Source organism: Protopterus annectens, chromosome 13.part0 (assembly GCF_019279795.1).
Source record: "Protopterus annectens isolate FY-2018-M chromosome 13.part0, PAN1.0, whole genome shotgun sequence".
NCBI classification, from domain to species: domain Eukaryota; kingdom Metazoa; phylum Chordata; order Ceratodontiformes; family Protopteridae; genus Protopterus; species Protopterus annectens.
The window spans coordinates 197,129,451-197,151,536 of NC_056747.1; the positions used below are offsets into that span (position 1 = coordinate 197,129,451).

The following is a 22,086-nucleotide window of genomic DNA, read 5'->3' on the forward strand; positions in this document are numbered from 1 at the left end:
AGAGCCTCCATTTGGGATTCCATTCTGAAAGGTTTTATGTCCTAGTTCCACCCAAGTCCTAATGGTGACTTTGCCCAGCTATTCCATTGTCCCGGCATGATCAGCTTAAGTACATAAGTGTCGTACTTACCATAATGTTAGATTTAGTTGGTCTGTGTCCACACACTGGAAGCATCCACCCATGTGTCCTCCTTCATACTGCCCTAGCCAGAGAAAGCTAGAGGAGCACCAGAGGCCTATAATTGGCTCCTGGTTGCTACACTGTCCATATTAGGGAATTCTTTCCTTTGTTAGATCCCACTGTTAACACAATGATGTCCTTATTCCGTCTAGAGAGGTAGATGGAAGCACTGCATTATGGGATAGGAGAGGAGCGCTAGCTAGAGTTCTCATCATTCCCATGGCTGTAATGCATCTTTTGCAAATAGTCCGTCAGTTCCAGTATCCAGAAAGATAACAATATCTAATGTTCTGGTAAGTACATAACTTAAAAGATTTTTCCCTTTTTGCTTTTGCTTCTATATTCTTTTTCATTTTCATTTCTGTTGCTTCTGACCTTTTATCTTGTTCTTTCCACCTCCTGTCATAGGTGAATAGATATGAGAAGGTGAATGCTACCACTGTATTGTTTTGTACTTTCATCTGGATATGATAAAGAAATGTAATAAAAGCTTTTGATTATACTTTATTTCCCTAACTCCTTTGTGTATTAGCTTTGCTGACTGTTAGCACTGACTGTGAAACAGTGTCTCACCTGAAGAATTATTTTTTGCTTTAAACTGAGAAGTTATGTTGGAAGGCTTCTCACAGTGCAAAATGGCTTACAGTACTGTGAAATATGGATGTAACAGATTGTGAAGTTGCAGAAAGTTCCTTGGATTAGGATCTTTTTCACATGTACATTCCGTAGTTACTCCCCTTATTTGACAAATAGTACCTTTTGGGTAGACTGTGTTTCCTTTGAGTTGCATTTCTTGGGTACACCTTTGGATACAGTAAATATCTAGGGAGCAGTAAGACCGTGTCTATGCATATGCAGAGCTAACAGTTAAATACTAGCAAACCTCATTTTCAATTTAAAATGAGTCAAATGCATTGCCCGTTTCATTAAATGTTGTCAAAGGTGAGGGCAATTTTAGCAGCCAAAGCTATCCTCCTCTTTTTCCTACCAAAAGAGCGCTAATATTTAAATTTTGTTTTAGCTTAAAGCACGATGTGAAGAACTAAAGCTGGATTGGCCAACATTGTCACTGGATAACCTGCGTAAAGAGAAACAAGCTTTGAAAAGTAAGATCTCTGAGAAACAACGACACTGTCTAGAGCTACAGGTAGGCTATGTTTATAGTTTTGTTGTTTCTTCTGTTTTTTTTCTAATAAGATGTATAGTGTTTAATCAATGAACATTTCTTGGTCCACTCTAGTACACGCATTAGTTAGTGTCATGTGGCAGAAATGTATATTTACTGCCATTTTGTCAAATTTCCTTGTTTCTGCCCAATGCACTTTAACCCACTGCTGTTTCAGATAAGTTATTCCTTTACATAACACTAATCTTCTCTGTAATAAAAAAGAAAAAAAAAAGTTGCCACTGAGGCCCACCCATATCTCACCTTTATTCAGTTTCTGCCTTTGTGTCCCACTATGTGTTTCTGCAGTTCAGACTTACAAGATGACATGGAACTATTAAGAGTCGAGAACAGTCCTGCAGTCTGATCGGATGCTAGTGAAATGTATACTTTAGTTAGAAACTATATGACTGCAGTCACTTGTTTCTTTCTTTGCTCCTGTGGACAGTTTTTATGTCTTTCTTTAGTTCCCAGGAGCACAGCAGTTACACATTGCTTTTAAGGAATTGTGATCATTGTCCATTTGACATCATTGCATGAACATATGAAAATGCTTTTAGAAGACAGAGTCCTTTATAGTGTCTGTATTGTAGCTAGACTCTATTCAGTTGCCTTTCTTTTATCTTTACCTTTTTTACTGCATTCCAGTCAGTTTTAAACCTCTCTGATGGAGTCATATTTTAGTACTGCTCCAGGAAGTGTATTCTAAGTCCATCCTACCTTCTGTATGAGGTAGTATTTCCTCAAATCTAACTTGAATTGTTACCATTTCAGCCAATGCCAAACTCTTCTTCCTTTTAAGCTGCATTCCTTCCACTTTCCCGCAATCATGTTTCTTTTTTCCTTCTTTCTGACTACACCCACAAGATCTCTCTACTGTACCAGGGAAACTGGAAGGAACAGGTTACACTAATTTTATGAAAGCACAAATGAGTAACTGGATTGATGTTTCACAGCAGGTTTTATTAACTGAGAGGGTACATCATATGTATGCTCCAAATCGGACCAGGAGAAAGCAGCCAAGACACTTTAGTAAATATACAGTCATACCAGCAAAATGAGTTCTTCCTATGGAAGATGAGAAGCGTACTAAAATTGAGGGCAGCAGAGTTCTTGTGGGAAATTATTCATTGTATACCAGCATAAGAAAAGCAAGTTTGCCCATCAGTCAGGGAGTGTCAAGAGGCAGGTATGAGAGACAAGCTGCTGTATCCAGGTGTCTTCAGAATATTTTTTTTCCTACATGAACAATTTTTGATGCAGAATGGTCTAAGGGGGAAAAAACATTTAACAAAGAGTAAGCCAGCAAGTAGAAGTGGGGGTGCTGATTCTCATTCGTCTGGTGATAACAAAGTTTATAGAGAGGGAGACTGACATTAAAACATTTCCATCATTCCAAAGGTAAATGCCTGAGTGATGGAAGAAAAGCACAGAAGCTAACTAGAAGAATCAGGAGATGTCTTTCCTCATCACTGTTGCACTATTCTTACCTCTTGGAATAACCTGCCGAGGACAGCCTAACATCTGGCCAGATAACCAAAGCCTTTACACGTAGGAATTGTATATCAGATGTATGATGTTCATCGTGTTTCACTGTTGCAGTCATTACACTTGGGTTATCCTGCTGGCAGGCTACCCGCAGTCGGCCTGAATTCCAAAGTCCTGGTCCAGCATCGGTTGCTGACGCCTCTTCCCTGACATCAGTGCGCCAGGGGTATAAAAGATGCAGACGACTCCATTTTCTTCAATCTTTCTTGCTGCGCGGTGCCTGAAGCAAAAGCAGTTCACAAGTGCCAGTCGGCCGACTCCTGAGATTTTCAAAATCGAATTTCAGATCCAAAGTCTTCAATAAAGCTAAGTACCCCATTGGGGAAACTTTTTTCTTGCTCCAGTCCGATGTCAGAAAAAGTTAACAATTGTATTTCTTGTGGGAAGCAAATACCTCATAAGGATTTCCACTCTTACTGTATTCCTTGCCTAGGCCCTGACCACGACGTTGTTAGTTGTCGGTTTTGTGCTAGATTTAACCAACGCACTATTAAGCGTCGGTACGATTTTGCTTTTCATTATTTTGGCAGAAGGTTTAACTACATAATGCCATCGGAACACCCGACGACCGGAATTCATAAAAAAATGCAAGGATAAAGACAAGGACAAGCATCCAAGGTCCAAAACCGACGAAGCCTTTTCTAGGCCAGTCGCCGGTTCGCCGGTGCTCAGTGAGACGCTTTCGCAGCCCCTGACTCCCACTACCTCAGAGCCACAGGCCGCCGCCGAATCCCATGTGGAGACAGCTAGGCCTCTGGATACTCAAAAGTATTGATCCTTCGGAAATTAATCCCTCAGATGGGTCCGGAGCCGCTGAGCAGGCATCGGCTTCTGAGGGTGTCTTCAGACCTACACAACTTTATATAAAGCCTACTTCAGCATCCAAGACAAAGTCTAAAACAGTTTTAAAGACAAGGAAACCAGTACAGCATTCTCCAGGACAGGCTTCTATGCCTAAGAAACAGATGCTCAAAATGGCCGAAGACCTAATTACTTTGATCAGGGTTTCCCATCCCCCTCCTGATAAGAGACCTAGGCAAGACACTGAATATGATTCCTCTGATCAGGTTTCCATTTCCTCTGATTCCTCTTCTGATCAGGGATTTTCTGTTCCTCCCTATGAGGATTCTGATGCTGAAGATTCCATTCCTTCAGCTTCTCCTCCTGAGGACTATTCTTTTGGGGAAACCCTGCATACCATGAGGGAGCATCTCCATTGAAAGAGCCAGGATTATTCTGACTCTAAGAAAAGACTTAGAGACTTTCTTTTACTTCCTCAGCACAGACCTCTTGCAATTCCCCCTGTTCTAGACATAGTAGATGATGTTTTTTCAGAGTCCAGCCTGTCTCCAAACTCTTTACCTCCTGCACCTGTTAAGCCGGACAGATACTACAGGGTCCAAACTCCGAAAGAAAAAAACACCAACAATTAATCCAATACCACGGTAGCAGCTACTCGAACAGCAGGACCATTTCCAAACACCAAATTCCAATGATAAAAAAGCAGTTTATTAAATGAGAAACATCAATCCAAGGTATTGTGTGGCAGCAACAAAACCAGTAGCAATGACAAAAACACAAGTTAACCTAGGTTTCGTCTTCCACTGAAGACTTCTTCAGAACTACGTACTTGAACAACCAATTATTCTTATATACAATCCCAAATAACGTTAATTGGTAATCACTGCTATCACTAAAAGATTTAAAGCAAGAAATGAAAATGTAAACAATGAAATAATAAAATATATTTGTTATATAAACTTACATATGTATTCAAATACCTATAACATCCTTATCAAGATCAATGAAAAATATATAAAATAAAATAACATAAAATGTGTATATTAAATGTGTTTAAATAAAGGTTGTGTGCTACTAAACTAACACATACCCTAATACTAAAATAATTGGTTACGTATGTAAAATGTCCAATGTGCCCAACTAACATCAAAATGAAAAACCAATTAAATACATTCCTTAAACTAATAAAATATACAATCTCATATTTATAAAGTGTGTCTACCCTCCCTAGGTAAATAACATTTGGAAAAGATGCTGTAAACATAAATTATATGAATTTAAAATACAATAAATGCCTAATATGTTAAATACAGTAAACAATACAATAAAAAAAAAATATATATATATATTGATTAATAAACCTAACCAAGCTGCATGTGTACATTCTAATACAAATACCTATATATAGATGCCAAAAACCATCAACACTCGCAAAAGCATTGGTGATATAGTTTAATGGCATATCTATATACTTGAATAATTTTACTCTAACCATTAATATGTCTAAGCTTCAGTAAAGGAGCTATACTAATACTATCGTTAATACCTGGATATCTAGTGGCATCTAATTTCAGTTGCCATTTCATTTCACTTAAGTCCAAATGAATATCCACCACATGCCCTTGATTATCTTTTGTCACTTGCTGAATCACACAAAATTTAAAACTATGGCCCTGATGCTGTTTGATGTGCCTATATAATGCATTATTACTCCTTTGATGTTTTATATCTAAAACATGCTCCCCTATTCTATCCCTTAGGTTCCTGCACGTTTTCCCAATGTAAAATGCTAAACATTCATTGCACTTGGCCAGATATACTACATTCTTGGAATAGCAATTAAAATGTCCATTAATATGATTTATTGCATGCAGCTGAACAAGTGGGAAAACATACTTTGCAATGTGGCTATGATTCACTAGAGGCCTCATGCAGGGCCGCTGTTACAGGTTCTGTTATTAGAAGGCATGCTTGGTTAAAGGAACAGAATCTGCCTGATCATGTTAAAGCAAAATTATTGGATGCTCCATTACAGCATGATACTTTGTTGTTAAGGCAGAGGAGGTGTTAAAGAAAATGGAGGATAAGGGAAAATCTATGCAGACAGTAAAGGATTTCTTACAGGTACAGCCACCCAGATTTAACAGGAACTGGCCCTCTAAGAATTGGTCCTTTCCTTTGTCAGACAGACCACAAAGAGGCAGATTCAGACGCCCTAGAGGCAGGCAACAGCCCCAAGCAATGGGGTGCTTCTACCTCCAAAAGCGGAGAAGACAAATCACAGCCTTATAGAAAACAGTCCCAATGACTTCCCTCTGCCAATGCCAAGCACTTTTTTTTTTGGCAGCACCCTTAGGGGGAAAGCTAGCACTTTTTTCACAAAACTGGCACACAAGATCACCCAGGACAAATGGGTCTTAAATATAGTCTCTCAGGGTTACAGGTTCCACTTTCACACCCTTCCAAAGGCAAAAGGCATGCCAGACCTGCCACCCAATCAGTGGCAAGAGGCACAAAAAGAAGTTTCATCTCTCATGGACATGGGGGCTATTCAGCCAGTGCCACACCAAGAGCAAGGGCAAGGATTTTACTCAAGACTTTTCTTAGTACCAAGAAAGGACAAAACCTGGAGACCAATTCTGGACCTGTCTATTATAAATACCTTTCTGGACATCCCAAAATTCAAAATGTTGACTCTACAGCAGCTTCTGCCCATGCTGGACAAGAAGGCTTGGCTTGTAACTTTGGACCTCAAAGAGGCATACCTGCATGTCCCAATCAGACAATCTTGCAGAAGATACCTCAGATTCATAGCTGGCTCACTGCACTACCAATTCTCTGCACTGCCCTTTGGCTTATCTACTGTGCCCAGGGTCTTCACAAAATGCCTGGCACCAGTAATTGCATTTTGCAGACAGAGGAATTCAGATATATCCCTACTTGGACGACTGCCTTATTCAAGCAAAGGACAAAGATATTTTACTACAGCATCTGGCGTTTGTAAAAAGATTACTAATTTGCCTAGGGTACACAGTAAACGAAAAAAAATCAAAACTAGTACCCTCTCAAGAGGTAAAATTCCTGGGTACAAGCTTAAATGCAACTGCCCAGATGGCTTATCTCACACCAGACAAACAAAGGCATCTGACTTCTTACTTCAAAGACATGGCAACAAAGACCCAGTTATCTGCAAGAAAAATTCTGCAGACTCTGGGCTACATGGCATCCTGCATTCTACTAATTCCATATGCAAGACTGCATATGAGGAAACTACAATGGTATCTAAAAAGTGTTTGGACTCAACATTGCCACAGCCTGGAAACAATAATTACTCTCATTCCCTGCCTGCAACAGGAATTTTAATGGTGAGCACAGGCCTGTCACCACAACAAGGGACAGCCATTCACCTTACCCACTGCCAGGCAAGCACTAACAACAGATGCATCAGATTATGCCTGGGGGGCGCACATGGCAGGAAAATGTATTCAGGGCACATGGCCCACAAACCAAATGCATCTTCATATCAATCAAAAAGAAATGCTAGCTGTACAAAATGCCCTGACAGCCTTCAAGGACCTACTTCATCCAGGACAACTACTGATAAAGACAGACAATACTACAGTCATGTGGTACATAAACAAGCAAGGGGGCACACATTCCTACCCCTTCTTCAGGCAAGCCATGACTTTGTGGAACACAGCATTGACTTACCAAGTACATCTGCAAGCACAGTTCCTGCCAGGAAAGACAAATACTTTGGCAGATGAACTAAGCAGAAACCTCATGGATCCTCACGAGTGGAAACTGGACCCACAAATTTTCAGCATGATAACAGGGAAATGGGGATGCCCAGACATAGATCTATTTGCTTCCCCTCACAACTGCCAGCTACAGAGATTCTGCACTCGAACTTATCACAAGCAAGCATGGAAAGTGGACGCCCTTTCATTCAGCTGAAAAGCCCTTACAGTATATGCCTTCCCTCCTCTGCCTCTTCTTTCCAAGGTACTCCTAAAATTCAGACAAGAGAAGCCAAAAATGATACTGATTGCCCCAGACTAGCCACGCCAGTACTGGTACCCAATCCTAAGGAGCTTGTCTCAAGGCCCAGTCTGGACATTGCCTCTAATACCTCATTTGCTGACCCAATAGAACAATCAGATCCTGCACAGCCAACTCAGAACCCTAAATATGGCTGCATGGCGGATAATGTAATCATTCAGAACACACCTCTCTCTAAAGCAGTTATGGATGTTATTTTGGAGGCCAGGAGGCCCAGCACCAGAAAATCTTGTGCAGACAAATGGAAGAGATTCTGTGCTTGGAACCAAGCGCAGGGAATTGACTCACTTGAACCAAATATTCCTCAGATTTTGCAATACCTAACTGAGATGCTGGACAAAGGCCTATCCTTCTCATCAATTAAGATCCATGCCTCTGCCATTTCAGCTCGTTACAATACGGAACCACCTATTTTTTCTCATCCACTGCTAAGACAGTTTCTCAGAGGGGCCAAAAACATAAGACCTCCAAGGAGAGCTGCAATACCTACATGGGACCTCAGTTTTGTCTTGGAAAAACTCACACTGCCTCCTTTTGAACCTGCCAATACAGCAGAGATAAAATACTTGTCATGGAAAACCGCTCTTCTCCTAGCAATAACTTCAGCAAGAAGAGTCTCCGAGTTACAGGCACTAATGGCTGTGGAACCTTTTATTATTTTCCATCAGGACAGGGTTTCTCTCAGGACAAACCCGACATTTACGCCTAAGGTAGTGTCCAGCGTGACTCTTAACCAAACCATACATTTGCCTACCTTTTATCCGAGCCCACAGAATAAGGGGGAGAGACTTCTGCATACTTTGGGCATACACAGACAGCTACACTTTTACTTGGACAAGACTAAAGCCTTCAGAAAGACTGAGCAACTCTTAGTTGCATATGCTGCAGGTTGCCAAAGCAGACTATTTCAAAATGGATAGGCCACTGCATTCGTTTCTGTTATTCACAACATGGCAAATCAGTGCCCGAGGGCATTAGGCCACATTCTACCAGAGCAGCAGCCACTTCAGCAGCCTTCCTCAGAGGAGTACCAACCAAGGATATTTTGGAGGCTGCACACTTTTACAAAGCACTACCATTTACCCCTCTACTCTAAATCCAGAGCAGGCTTTGCCACTGCAGTTCTGCAGGGCCTCATAGCCACTCCAAACTCTATTTAGGCCCAGCCGCCCAACCTCAGCTTTGGGATTCAACCAAAGTGTAATGACTGCAACAGGGAAACACGATGAACATAGTACAGTTGTGTACCTACCATAAATGTAGATGTTCGAGTGTATTCACTGTTGCAGTCCAGGTTACCCTCCCTCCATCTCCCTTTCATGTTTGGGACTTATCTGTACTTCTCTATTCTATACAACCTATGTGGTGTATTTGCTTGTAGATGAAGGTTATGTGCATGCTTTTTTATGATCATAATTTTTACAACCTACCCTTTTGGGGGCACCTGACATCTGGGGCAAGAAAAACTGAAAAAAATGGCGCCGGCTGCATCTTTTATACCCCTGGTGCACTGACGTCAGGGAAGAGTCGACAGCAACCGACTCAGGACCAGGACTTTGGAATTCAGGCCGACTGCGGGTAGCCTGCCAGCAGGATAACCCAAGTGTAATGACTGCAACAGTGAATACACTCGAACATCTACATTTATGGTAGGTGCACAACTGTACTTTGTATATACATGGTGTAAAATACACGTGGACATTAATTATCAGAGCCAAATGACAGACATGGTCTGGCTCTTCTCTCCAAGCTTGGGGGTGCTTGGCTGATATGCCTGGTTTGAACAGCAAGACTTCTGCCTTTTCTTTTCTGAATTATGCCTCTCAGGTGGCTCACCGTTCCATTAAATGCAACCATTATGCTGCTGATGCCTCTTCTAGGGCAGCTGCATCTTATTCTGTCATGAAGAGGTGCTCTTGACTGTGCATTCAAGCCTTGCCTGAGGACAAACTTTGTTTCCCCTTTAGACAACCATAACCTTTTTGGCAGTGCTGGTGTAGAATTATATAAAACCCTTCAGGATAAGGGTAAGGTTATGCAAGACCTGAAGAAAATCTTTGTTTCTCCTGTACCCAAGTTTCAGAGGAATTATCCATCTAAACGTTTTTATCAACAGGCAGTCTAGACCACTTGATAGAAGCAGAAAGGCTCTTAAGTGGATTTTCCCAGACAAAGAGCAAACCAAATCCTGTGCAAGGGGGAATGCACGGTCCAAACCAAATGTCAAAATCACCAAATAGACCAGCAAGGCAGAACGGAGTTCAATATTCATTTATTTTGTACTAAAACAGACTAGTTTCGGCAAGAATTACCTTCTTCAGTGTAGGACGTACAGTCAAATTCCTTGTCCTCATCCATTTAAATACAGACCATCAGCCAATGAAGCAGAAAGGCTCATCAATATTAATGAGATAAAAAAATATTTTTTCTTAATCACAATATACAGAGTGTGAAACTACAGTGAAAAACAGTAATAATATAGGACATAATAACCATCAATAGAAGGTATGAGACAAACTTGAAGTAATGTAATGTGGCATATATATGTAAAAGCAAATAAAGTTTTTTTAGCCACAAGCAATATCTATTGCACAAATGTTTGTCCATATAGACCATGGTACTTACACATATCGACTACCAATATAGGTATAATTCAGCAGCCCAGATCCACCATAACAACATTACTGTTGATTAACAAAATTTTGGTAATCACAAGATCCAAGTGTAACACCTCTTGGAACACAATGTGAATAGAAGACCTGACAACCATAAATAGATGTAAGGGAATCGAATAAACTGGAACAATGTGATGTAAATACATATATGGTTTAGAGACCATACACAACATCCGCTAAACAAATGTTTATCCATTTTGACTGTGATAGTTTCACATGTCAACCGCCTATATTATATTAATTCAGCAACCCAGACCCCCCCATACCAAGGTTGCTGCTGGTTAGCAAACCCATATAAATGGGTATCAAAAACAGGAATCAGACTAAGCTAAACTAGAATACATATGTATAATTTATATACTCATATATAGTACTTCTTGAGATCAAAATAATCCCAACCTTAGTAACAAAATCGGTCAGCAGGATAGTTAATACATAGACATAATCTCCTATAAGTGATCATTTAAACCCGGATGGAATAAGCCCCCCAGGGTTGTAATCCAATACTTTTCTTTTTGATCCAATAAACCATGCCAACCTTGTTTATTAGTTCTATCTCCTGAAATACGATCAATGACCATGAAACTGAACTTGGCCTGTGGATGTTTGCATGTATGTTGATATAGGGCACTGGTCTCCTTATGGTTCCTGACATCACTACGATGTTCATTCATTCTGTATCTTAATGCTCTGGAAGTTTGGCCCACATAAAATGCCCCACAATAACAAGAGGCAAGGTACACCACCCAATCGCTACTACAATTACCAAAGATCTTAATGTTGAAAATCCTGCTGGTATTACGACTGGAGAACTCCTTAGATTTAGGCATAAATGGACAAGAGCCACAGTGACCACAGGGAAACGACCCAAAAAGTTCATCACCATGCAGTGTGAGTTGTTTATAAATAGTACCCCCACTTGCCATATGTTTGTAATGTGACAGGTAAGAGCCTAGGGTTTTGCCCCGCTTATATGAAAATTGACATCGTGGTCCCAAAATGGTTCGCAGCCTGTCATTGGCCAGTAAGATATTCCAATGTTTGTTGATAGTGTTCTTGACCATGTTAATATTTCTCCCATAAGTTGTAATGAACCTTACACAGGTATTATGAGATGATTGATTTTTATCTCTGTTTTGGTATTGTAACAACTCTTCCCTCTTTATGCAATTAGCTCTACTTTGGGCAGACCCAATATCATGTCGATCATATCCTCTATTAGTAAACCTCAGACTAAGATCCCTGCTGGCTAATTGGTATTCCTCTTCGTTGGAACTAAGACGTTTAATACGTATAAATTGAGATATCGGAATACTTTTAATGGTATGACGGGGATGTAAGCTTGAAGCATGTAACAAGGTGTTATATTGTGGGTACTTATGAAAACTTTGGTAGACAAGGTATGGTCTGGATTCCTGTAAACAGTGACATCCAAAAAATTGATAGTATTTTTATCATAGGTCACAGAAAATTCAAGTCCCCATACATTGTCATTGAGATATTCCACAAATTCCCGCAAGTACTCCTCATCCGCACGCCACACCAGCCAACAGTCGTCCAGATAACGTCTCCAGATGTCCATCTCAACCTGAAAGATGTTATGTGATGTATCATATATCATGTATTGCTCAACATAGGCCATGAAGAGGTCAGCATATATGGGAGCAAAAGATGCTCCCATAGCTGTTCCTTGTAATTGCCAATAACATTGGCCTTGGAAATACAGAACATTCTTGTTGAGAACATGTTCAGACATACATATTAATAGGGTATTAAACATTGCAATAGATATTGCTTGTGGCTAAAAAAACTTTATTTGCTTTTACATATACATGCCACATTACATTACTTCAAGTTTGTCTCATACCTTCTATTGATGGTTATTATGTCCTATTATGTCCTATATTATTACTGTTTTTCACTGTAGTTTCACACTCTGTATATTGTGATTAAGAAAAAATATTTTTTTATCTCATTAATATTGATGAGCCTTTCTGCCTCATTGGCTGATGGTCTGTATTTAAATGGATGAGGACAAGGAATTTGACTGTACGTCCTACACTGAAGAAGGCAATTCTTGCCGAAACTAGTCTGTTTTAGTACAAAATAAATGAACATTGAACTCCGTTCTGCCTTGCTGGTCTATTTGGTGATTTTGACATTTGGTTTGGACCGTGCATTCCCCCTTGCACAGGATTTGGTTTGCTCTATGTTCACTCTGTGCTGGGGGACTGAGCAGTGGAGTCGTTTCATCCTGTTTCAGGGTGATTTGTGATCGTTATCTTTTCTATACCCATTTGTGTGTTATCTCACATTGGGTTGTATTTGGACGTTCATTCCAGTTCCTACTTTTGGGCTTGATTTTTTAGTTCCTCATCTAAGCTAAGGAGCCGAGACGTGTTGTCGTATTTTGGAAGCGCCCTGACCGTTTGGTACCAACTTGGCGTCTTTACTGTAAGTTGCTGAATTCCTGGACTGCAGTTTTGGTTTTGCTGGGCTCACGGATATCGGAAGGCGTATTTCTATCGTTTATACTTATAGCGACAGCTGGTGTCCGGACCTGTATGGATATTGAACTAATGTAGACTTTCTTACGAGGTGCTCACATACTTTTTGAGGTTTGGAACTATATTTTGGCGATTTAGGACAAACCCAGAATTGTGTCGCTACAGTGAACTATATATCTTTTACACTTTTGAGACTGTTCTGAGTATCGGTGGGGATCTACTGATGGTCGAGTTATATTGAACTGTTTTTTTATAATATCAGCGACGCTGTTTAGGCGCGAAGGACAAACAAGAAACTTTGGGGACTATATAACCATTATGGTTTTATATGATATGCCATAGTATGTTTATGTGATTAGTTATACTGATAAATACTATCGCTTGTTTATTTGAGGGTTCTGGTGGTGTTCTGAATGTTTGACCAGGGCCTGAAATTGGGACAACACAACAAGTTTGTAGATCTGTATGTTCGTATATTTTGTATTTTTTGAGTCTTAGCAAATGTGTGTACGAGTGGTTATATTATTTAATGACTCATAACTACCATAGTGATTGAAGCGTGTTTCAGATGTTTCTTACATTTGAGGCCTTTGTGTTCCGACACGTGTGATTACAATACCCGATACTATTGGGTTTGAGGGGAGTTGTAATATATTTGAATTGGGCCTTGAATCACTGTTGGTTTCGTGGGAACATATTACGGTACTATAGTGCTGTTATATTTTTATAATTTTATATTTGAAATATAACCAAAGGACAATCATTGTTCATGGTCGTTTTGAGACCAGGACATTGGTCTTTTTCACCATAGTAATTGCTGGACTCAAACATCAAGTAGATAGTATTTTCACTATATACCAACTACTGGTAATTTTTGAACTACTGTATGTCTCTTTGTGTAACCTGAAGCCACTAGATTGAACAAATATAACCATAGATAGGTAAGGGCAATAGCAAGTATAATAATTGTACCCACAGTCTAATACCAGTTTTGGCAAAACATTATATATAACAGCGATTGGTGTATGGTACTGTTGTCTATTGGATTATACCTCCCTGGCAGTTTATATAAATAATATTTCTGCCCAACAAGGCATTTGATATAACTTGTATGGCTGGTGGTTACTCACTAGCTTTACATTATTGAATGTGATATCATTATATGGGCTAGGTCCCATTACAGTTGAAGTTTATGCTATATATGGTTAGCCTTCTGGGAGTGTCTAATGGTTTAGGACCTTTACTATTATAATAAACCCTGTGACATAGCACTGTTATACTAAGCCTTTTGGCTTTTATGAGTGGTGATTAACATATTGTATTGAGCTTAATGGTATTAGGCCATGGTATAGTTGGGGGCATTATGTGCTTGATGGTCCATCAGACCATATATTGGTGTTGAGTCAGCTCTAATATATGTGGTTGGAGGTCTTTAAATATACCCATATATATAATTTTTCTGTTAAGGGAGCTTTCTCTCCTCTAATATTAGTCGGTTATATGTACTGACATCTAGGCAAACATAATATACTGGAATACTGGAGACTAATCCTATATCTATATAACACATTTAAGTATAACTATTTAGGACTCTCTAGTAGTATATACATATATATTGTATTTAGCATTTGACATATATACAGATAACAAAACCTAACAGGATATGTTGGATGCTTACTTGTGTTGATCTAGATTTTTAAATCTATTGTTAGTTTGGTTTATGAAAGACATTTATTGTTTAGACATAATCAACATGATGTTTTATCGTGTTTGCTAGGGATAAAGATATCTTATGGATAGTGCATAACTAACCTCAGTATGGTCTTCTAGGCTGTATTTGCAGTAACAATAATTATAATCTTTTGCATGTCAACGATCACTTGAATCTGGTGAAGCGAATCACTGCTCGGTCCCCCTTTCACAATTAAAATATGGTTCATTTTCACCAACTATTTCTTTGTGTCTTAACTTTATTAATGTTTTGCATGGTTGAGTGTAACAACTAATTTTTGTTTCTACCTATATTAACGGGTTTGTTCCAACATCCAGTGGGGCACTTTCTAATGCTAAACAGAATATTTTGATTATTGCTAGATTACTCAACATTTAACTTTGGAGAGGTTATAATATGTTAGCACTAATTAATACTTAACAGTTGTATACCAAACAGACAATAAACCCCCCTTGGTGGATTGATGTTATTTGTTTCTCCTGTAATTCCAATATCTGGAGTATTGGCTTTGGATTAAATCTACTGTTTATTGGTGCGTTTGGATATTTGGAGTGGTGTTTAGTGACTTTTGGCTCTTCTGTGTTTCAACCCACTATTGGGTGGACAATTTAAATTACATATGTTTGATATGGTTGGGTTTAGTAACTAATAATAGCCTTCATTATATCAGTAGGCTTGTTTCAGTATTAGTGGTGCTTTTACTGAATATCAGTTAGAAATTGATGATATCATTAGATCAGCTAATATTCAATTTTGGATAGTGTTTCATGTTATATTGAGAATTATTATTCAATAGTTTCATATTCAATACTGGAATAAACTTTTCTTGTGTAGATCCATGCTTTCTGCTCCCTTAGTGGTCCAAGAATTCTTTATATTGGGTTTGGACCAACTCTAGGTTTTTGGTGCGATTGGGCCTCCGGAGTATTGTCTTCCAATAATTGGCGAACTACTGCTTATATTGTGGTTTTCTTGTGTCCCATTCAGTATTGATTATATATTTCAAACATTTTTCACAGCATGGATCTCAATAGTATTCTGTCTGGATTATGTGCTGATCGGCAGGATATAGGTGTATTTGGCATTGATAACCTGCCAAGCAATGATCCTGTCAATTCGGTACAATCAGCTGTGGTTGATTGTGATATGTTTTTCCACACAATCACCAAAGCATTTAAAATCCTTAGATCTAATATTTGGCATCTGAAGCTATTTAGAGCATACTCGACACAGAATATGGCTCCCAGGGGATTACGCATACGTACTCAACCCCTAGTAGGGAGACCAGATGATAAATTAAACCAAGATTGGAAGGAGGCTCTACAGATGGGATCCATGACATTTGTGAACATTTTGTTACAATACTATGAAAGGACAGTAGATTCTAATATACAAGAAATCAAAAATTTATGTTCGGATGCTCAAAAGTTTGAATCGTCCCCAAAATATCAGGATAATATTAAAAAACTTTCCCAAGATCTGATGGAACATGAGAAAACCACTAAGGAACGCAAAATTAAGAAGTTCCATCGGGACTATTCTGACTACCAACGGGGCAAACCTTTTGATTTCAGCAGATCAGTTCGATTTGCCGATACCAATCAGGTTAGGACAGGGCCTAGTCGCACCAAAAAGAGACCACGTTCAATTTTGAAGAACAAGGGCGACACTTCATGTAGTACTTCCGGGGAGGAATCTTCTCTCACGGATGGTGAGGGATCCTGTGAGAGGGTTTCACCTAATAGGAAGAAAACAAACAGAATTTCCCCTTTAGAGGGGGGAAGGGACACCGGGGGGGCAGAAAGCACAGAAAGACAAACCACTCAGGTCTCCTTACAGGGACTACTGGACAACTTCCTGAAATAGGGGTTATGCCAGAGTCTAATCAGAATGTGTTGAATTTGTCCAAAGCTATATTAACAAGTGAACAGATTGCTCTTTTGAATAAGGGCCTTAATTACATTCCATCCTTCTTTAGTCAGGAATATCATATTGTACAAGATTTACAGGCGTTTTGCCGGATTTTGAATTTAAAATTGTTTTTTGATGAGAAGTCAAAACCTTCGGAGGACTTTAGCTTTGGCAAGTCTTCATTTCAACCACCCATGAATAAACATGTTTCTATATTCATGGATACCATTCTGAGGGATATACATTTTGAGAACTTAGGACATATTATGTTAGCAAGCAATCTAACTCTGGATGACAGGACAGCGCTGGACAATTTATGTAACAATAAAGATATAGTCATTGTCCCTGCTGATAAGGGAGGTGCAGTTGTGGTTTGGAACACTGCTGATTATATACAGGAAGGACTAACTCAATTGTCTGATGCTAAGTGTTATATGTATATGTCCATAGACCCTACGCCTGTTTTCAAGGACGAAATTGATTCTTTTTTGCAACTAGCTTGTGAGGAGGGCATAATCACTAAGAAGTGTTTGGCCTCGCTTATGGTTCCTGAACCTTCCAAACAGATATTGTATCTTTTACCCAAAATTCATAAGTCTTTAACAAAACCACCTGGTAGACCAATTGTCTCTGGAATAGGCTCTCTGACAGAACCCTTATCGGCCTTTTTGACCAAATATCTTAAACCATTATTAGGCCTTATAAGATCTAGACTGCAGGACACCACACAATTTTTACAGCTAATCAGGGATACCCAATTGGAACCTGATTGGTATTTATGCACATTAGATGTAAAATCATTATATACGAGCATACCACATTGGGCAGGGTTGCAATCTATCCAATATTGGTTGGAAAGGGCAAACTTATACTCTCCAGGGTTTAATACCCTATTAATATGTATGTCTGAACATGTTCTCAACAAGAATGTTCTGTATTTCCAAGGCCAATGTTATTGGCAATTACAAGGAACAGCTATGGGAGCATCTTTTGCTCCCATATATGCTGACCTCTTCATGGCCTATGTTGAGCAATACATGATATATGATACATCACATAACATCTTTCAGGTTGAGATGGACATCTGGAGACGTTATCTGGACGACTGTTGGCTGGTGTGGCGTGCGGATGAGGAGTACTTGCGGGAATTTGTGGAATATCTCAATGACAATGTATGGGGACTTGAATTTTCTGTGACCTATGATAAAAATACTATCAATTTTTTGGATGTCACTGTTTACAGGAATCCAGACCATACCTTGTCTACCAAAGTTTTCCGCAAGTACCCACAATATAACACCTTGTTACATGCTTCAAGCTTACATCCCCGTCATACCATTAAAAGTATTCCGATATCTCAATTTATACGTATTAAACGTCTTAGTTCCAACGAAGAGGAATACCAATTAGCCAGCAGGGATCTTAGTCTGAGGTTTACTAATAGAGGATATGATCGACATGATATTGGGTCTGCCCAAAGTAGAGCTAATTGCATAAAGAGGGAAGAGTTGTTACAATACCAAAACAGAGATAAAAATCAATCATCTCATAATACCTGTGTAAGGTTCATTACAACTTATGGGAGAAATATTAACATGGTCAGGAACACTATCAACAAACATTGGAATATCTTACTGGCCAATGACAGGCTGCGAACCATTTTGGGACCACGATGTCAATTTTCATATAAGCGGGGCAAAACCCTAGGCTCTTACCTGTCACATTACAAACATATGGCAAGTGGGGGTACTATTTATAAACAACTCACACTGCATGGTGATGAACTTTTTGGGTCGTTTCCCTGTGGTCACTGTGGCTCTTGTCCATTTATGCCTAAATCTAAGGAGTTCTCCAGTCGTAATACCAGCAGGATTTTCAACATTAAGATCTTTGGTAATTGTAGTAGCGATTGGGTGGTGTACCTTGCCTCTTGTTATTGTGGGGCATTTTATGTGGGCCAAACTTCCAGAGCATTAAGATACAGAATGAATGAACATCGTAGTGATGTCAGGAACCATAAGGAGACCAGTGCCCTATATCAACATACATGCAAACATCCACAGGCCAAGTTCAGTTTCATGGTCATTGATCGTATTTCAGGAGATAGAACTAATAAACAAGGTTGGCATGGTTTATTGGATCAAAAGAAAAGTATTGGATTACAACCCTGGGGGGCTTATTCCATCCGGGTTTAAATGATCACTTATAGGAGATTATGTCTATGTATTAACTATCCTGCTGACCGATTTTGTTACTAAGGTTGGGATTATTTTGATCTCAAGAAGTACTATATATGAGTATATAAATTATACATATGTATTCTAGTTTAGCTTAGTCTGATTCCTGTTTTTGATACCCATTTATATGGGTTTGCTAACCAGCAGCAACCTTGGTATGGGGGGGTCTGGGTTGCTGAATTAATATAATATAGGCGGTTGACATGTGAAACTATCACAGTCAAAATGGATAAACATTTGTTTAGCGGATGTTGTGTATGGTCTCTAAACCATATATGTATTTACATCACATTGTTCCAGTTTATTCGATTCCCTTACATCTATTTATGGTTGTCAGGTCTTCTATTCACATTGTGTTCCAAGAGGTGTTACACTTGGATCTTGTGATTACCAAAATTTTGTTAATCAACAGTAATGTTGTTATGGTGGATCTGGGCTGCTGAATTATACCTATATTGGTAGTCGATATGTGTAAGTACCATGGTCTATATGGACAAACATTTGTGCAATAGATATTGCTTGTGGCTAAAAAAACTTTATTTGCTTTTACATATATATGCCACATTACATTACTTCAAGTTTGTCTTATACCTTCTATTGATGGTTATTATGTCCTATATTATTACTGTTTTTCACTGTAGTTTCACACTCTGTATATTGTGATTAAGAAAAAATATTTTTTTATCTCATTAATATTGATGAGCCTTTCTGCCTCATTGGCTGATGGTCTGTATTTAAATGGATGAGGACAAGGAATTTGACTGTACGTCCTACACTGAAGAAGGCAATTCTTGCCGAAACTAGTCTGTTTTAGTACAAAATAAATGAATATTGAACTCCGTTCTGCCTTGCTGGTCTATTTGGTGATTTTTCCCAGACAAACCCACTCAGAGTTCCTCTGTCTGACCTTCATCCTTCCCTTCCTGTCTGCGTTATTCTTCTGTCTTTCAGGCTTACCCTTTTCTTTTTTGTTTGGTACAGATAACCATAGACACCTGGGTCCTCTCCATCATCCAAAACAGCTATTTTATGGCTTGGAAGTCCCTTTCTGCATTTTTCGACCTTCGGCCGCCTCCTTGCCAGCTCTGTCATTTTCCTTTGGTTCTGTGGGATCTAGTGGATCAGAGAACCATCAAGCCTGTTCTCTTGTTTCAGGAGGAACAGGTTTTTATTCTAGAATGTTTCTGGTTCCCAGGAAGGAGGAGTTGTGGAGGTCTGTCCTAGACCTCTCCTTTCTCAAGGTCCCGTCCTTCAGGTTGTTGTCTCATCAGACACTTTACCCCCTGTTGCTTCCTGAAGTTTTTCTGGTGTTTTTGAATTTGAAGGGTGCTTACCTCCATATTCCTATTCACCTTCTCTTCAGGAAGTTTTTACATTTCTCTGTTTCTTCCTCTTATTTTCAGTTTTGTGCTTTGCATTTTGGTCTTTCTACAGCTCCAAGAGTTATTACCAAATGTCTGGTCCCTCTGGGTAGCCTTTTGCAGACTTCAGGAAATTCAGATATTTGCTTATTTGGATGACCTTCTATTTTACGTCCCTTGTCAAGAGCTCCTGGTTAAAAGTCTGTACTGCCCTATACTGCTGATGTGTATTGTGGGGTTCACCCTTAATCTCAAAAACGTCTATGTTGACTTTTTCTCAGAACCAGGTGTTTTGGGGTTGTAGGATTCAAGCCGTTCAAATGTTGGCTTTTCTCCTGCCTTCCAAGGTCCTTTCTTTGCTTTTTTCCAGTTTCTTCTTTCTCTTCCAGTCTTTTCTGCAAGGGAATTCCTCTGAGCCCTGAGGTACATAACTTCCACCATTCCTATGGTTTCTTTTGCCAAAATCCATATGAGGAAATTTCACTGGTAACTCAAGACTGTTTGGCTTCAGCACTGCCACCCTCTGTAGTATCTGGTACCTCTCTTACCTTGTCTCAAGCTCAAGCTCCACTGGTAGATTCATCATATTTCCCTGAGTCCATGTCTGTCTTTTCAGGTCCTTCTCCCTGCTGAGGAGCTGTGCACACATGCTTCCAGTCACGGTTAGGTAGCCTCCTCCAACAACCTAAGAGTCCAAGGTCTTTGGTCCCATCAACAGCTGACAGCAGCGTCAAGGAGATGAGGGTTCGGAGATGAGGGTTCTACGTCTACTTGTCCAGGCTTTTCATTCCCTTTGGTTTCCACGTCTTCTAAAGGTTTTTACAGAGAGTACCACAGTTATGTGGTATATCAGCAAACACGAGGACACAAAATCTTGCCTTCTTTGCAGCTTGGCTCTTAAGGCTTGGGATTTTGCAGTCAACCATTACTTGGATCTTCAGGTAGTTTACATCCCTTCTGAGTATAGTTTGGTGGTAGACCCTTTGAGCAGGTCCAGGACAAGTCCTCATGAATGGATACCTCACAGAGATGTGACCCTGAACATTGTACATCAATTGGGTACTCCTCGGGTAGATCTTTTTGCTTCTCCTCCGAACAGACAACTTCTCCAGTTCTGTTCTAGAATGCCAAGTCCTCTGGCTGATGCCATGTCCTTTTCTTAGAAAGAGATGTTTCTGTATGCCTGGCTCTCTCTTTCTCTACTACCACAGATCCTACACAAGATCATGTGGGACACACCCAAAGTTTTGCTGGTGACCACCTTTTTTACCCCAGGCAGCACTGGTTCCCCCCTTCTGTTTCACCTGATCAGGGGCAATCATCACATGTTATCTGACAGGAAAGATCTCTCACAAAAAAAAGGATTGCTCATTCACCTTTTCTTGTCCACCCTTCAGCTGACACTTTGGGTGATAGGGTCTTGATTTGTTGCAGGCACCAATTTTCTGAGGACATGCTTGGGGTTTTCCTGGAGGCCAGAAAACCCTGTTAGAAAATGCTATGTGACTAGATGGAAGAGATTTTCTATTTGGTGTCTGAAACATGACCTGGACCTTTTGTCTGTGGGGAGTCCTTATGATCCTTTCTTATTTTTGTAAGTTCCGCAATTCTGGTTTGGCATGTTCATGTGTTAAAGTTCATTTGTCAGCCATTTCCACCACTCTGCATCTGAATCCATCTTTAGCCTCTAGTTTTGAATTCAAATATTTTTTAAAAGGAGTCCTTCACATCAGGCCTTCAAGAAAGCCTTCAAGAAAGCCAGTTCCTCCTTCTTGGAATCTTAATTTTGTTCTTAAAAAATGGACTCTGTCTCCTTTTTGAACCTGCTTTTTCTTCTTCCCTAGAACATTGTACTTGGAAGACTGTATTGTTGGTGGCTTTTACTCCTGTGAAGAAGGGTCTCTGA

General features: G+C 39.6%; 1 protein-coding gene across 1 annotated transcript in view; it reads left to right on the forward strand.

Moving 5' to 3' along the window:
- Positions 1-22,086, forward strand: part of LOC122787868 (histone-lysine N-methyltransferase, H3 lysine-79 specific-like) — a 2,114,473-nt gene that overhangs the window by 1,373,924 nt on the left and 718,463 nt on the right. Inside the window, exon 19 of the mRNA XM_044054784.1 lies at positions 1,203-1,328. Within this exon, the coding sequence (XP_043910719.1) occupies positions 1,203-1,328 (126 nt within the window). The remainder of the gene's footprint in view (positions 1-1,202; positions 1,329-22,086) is intronic.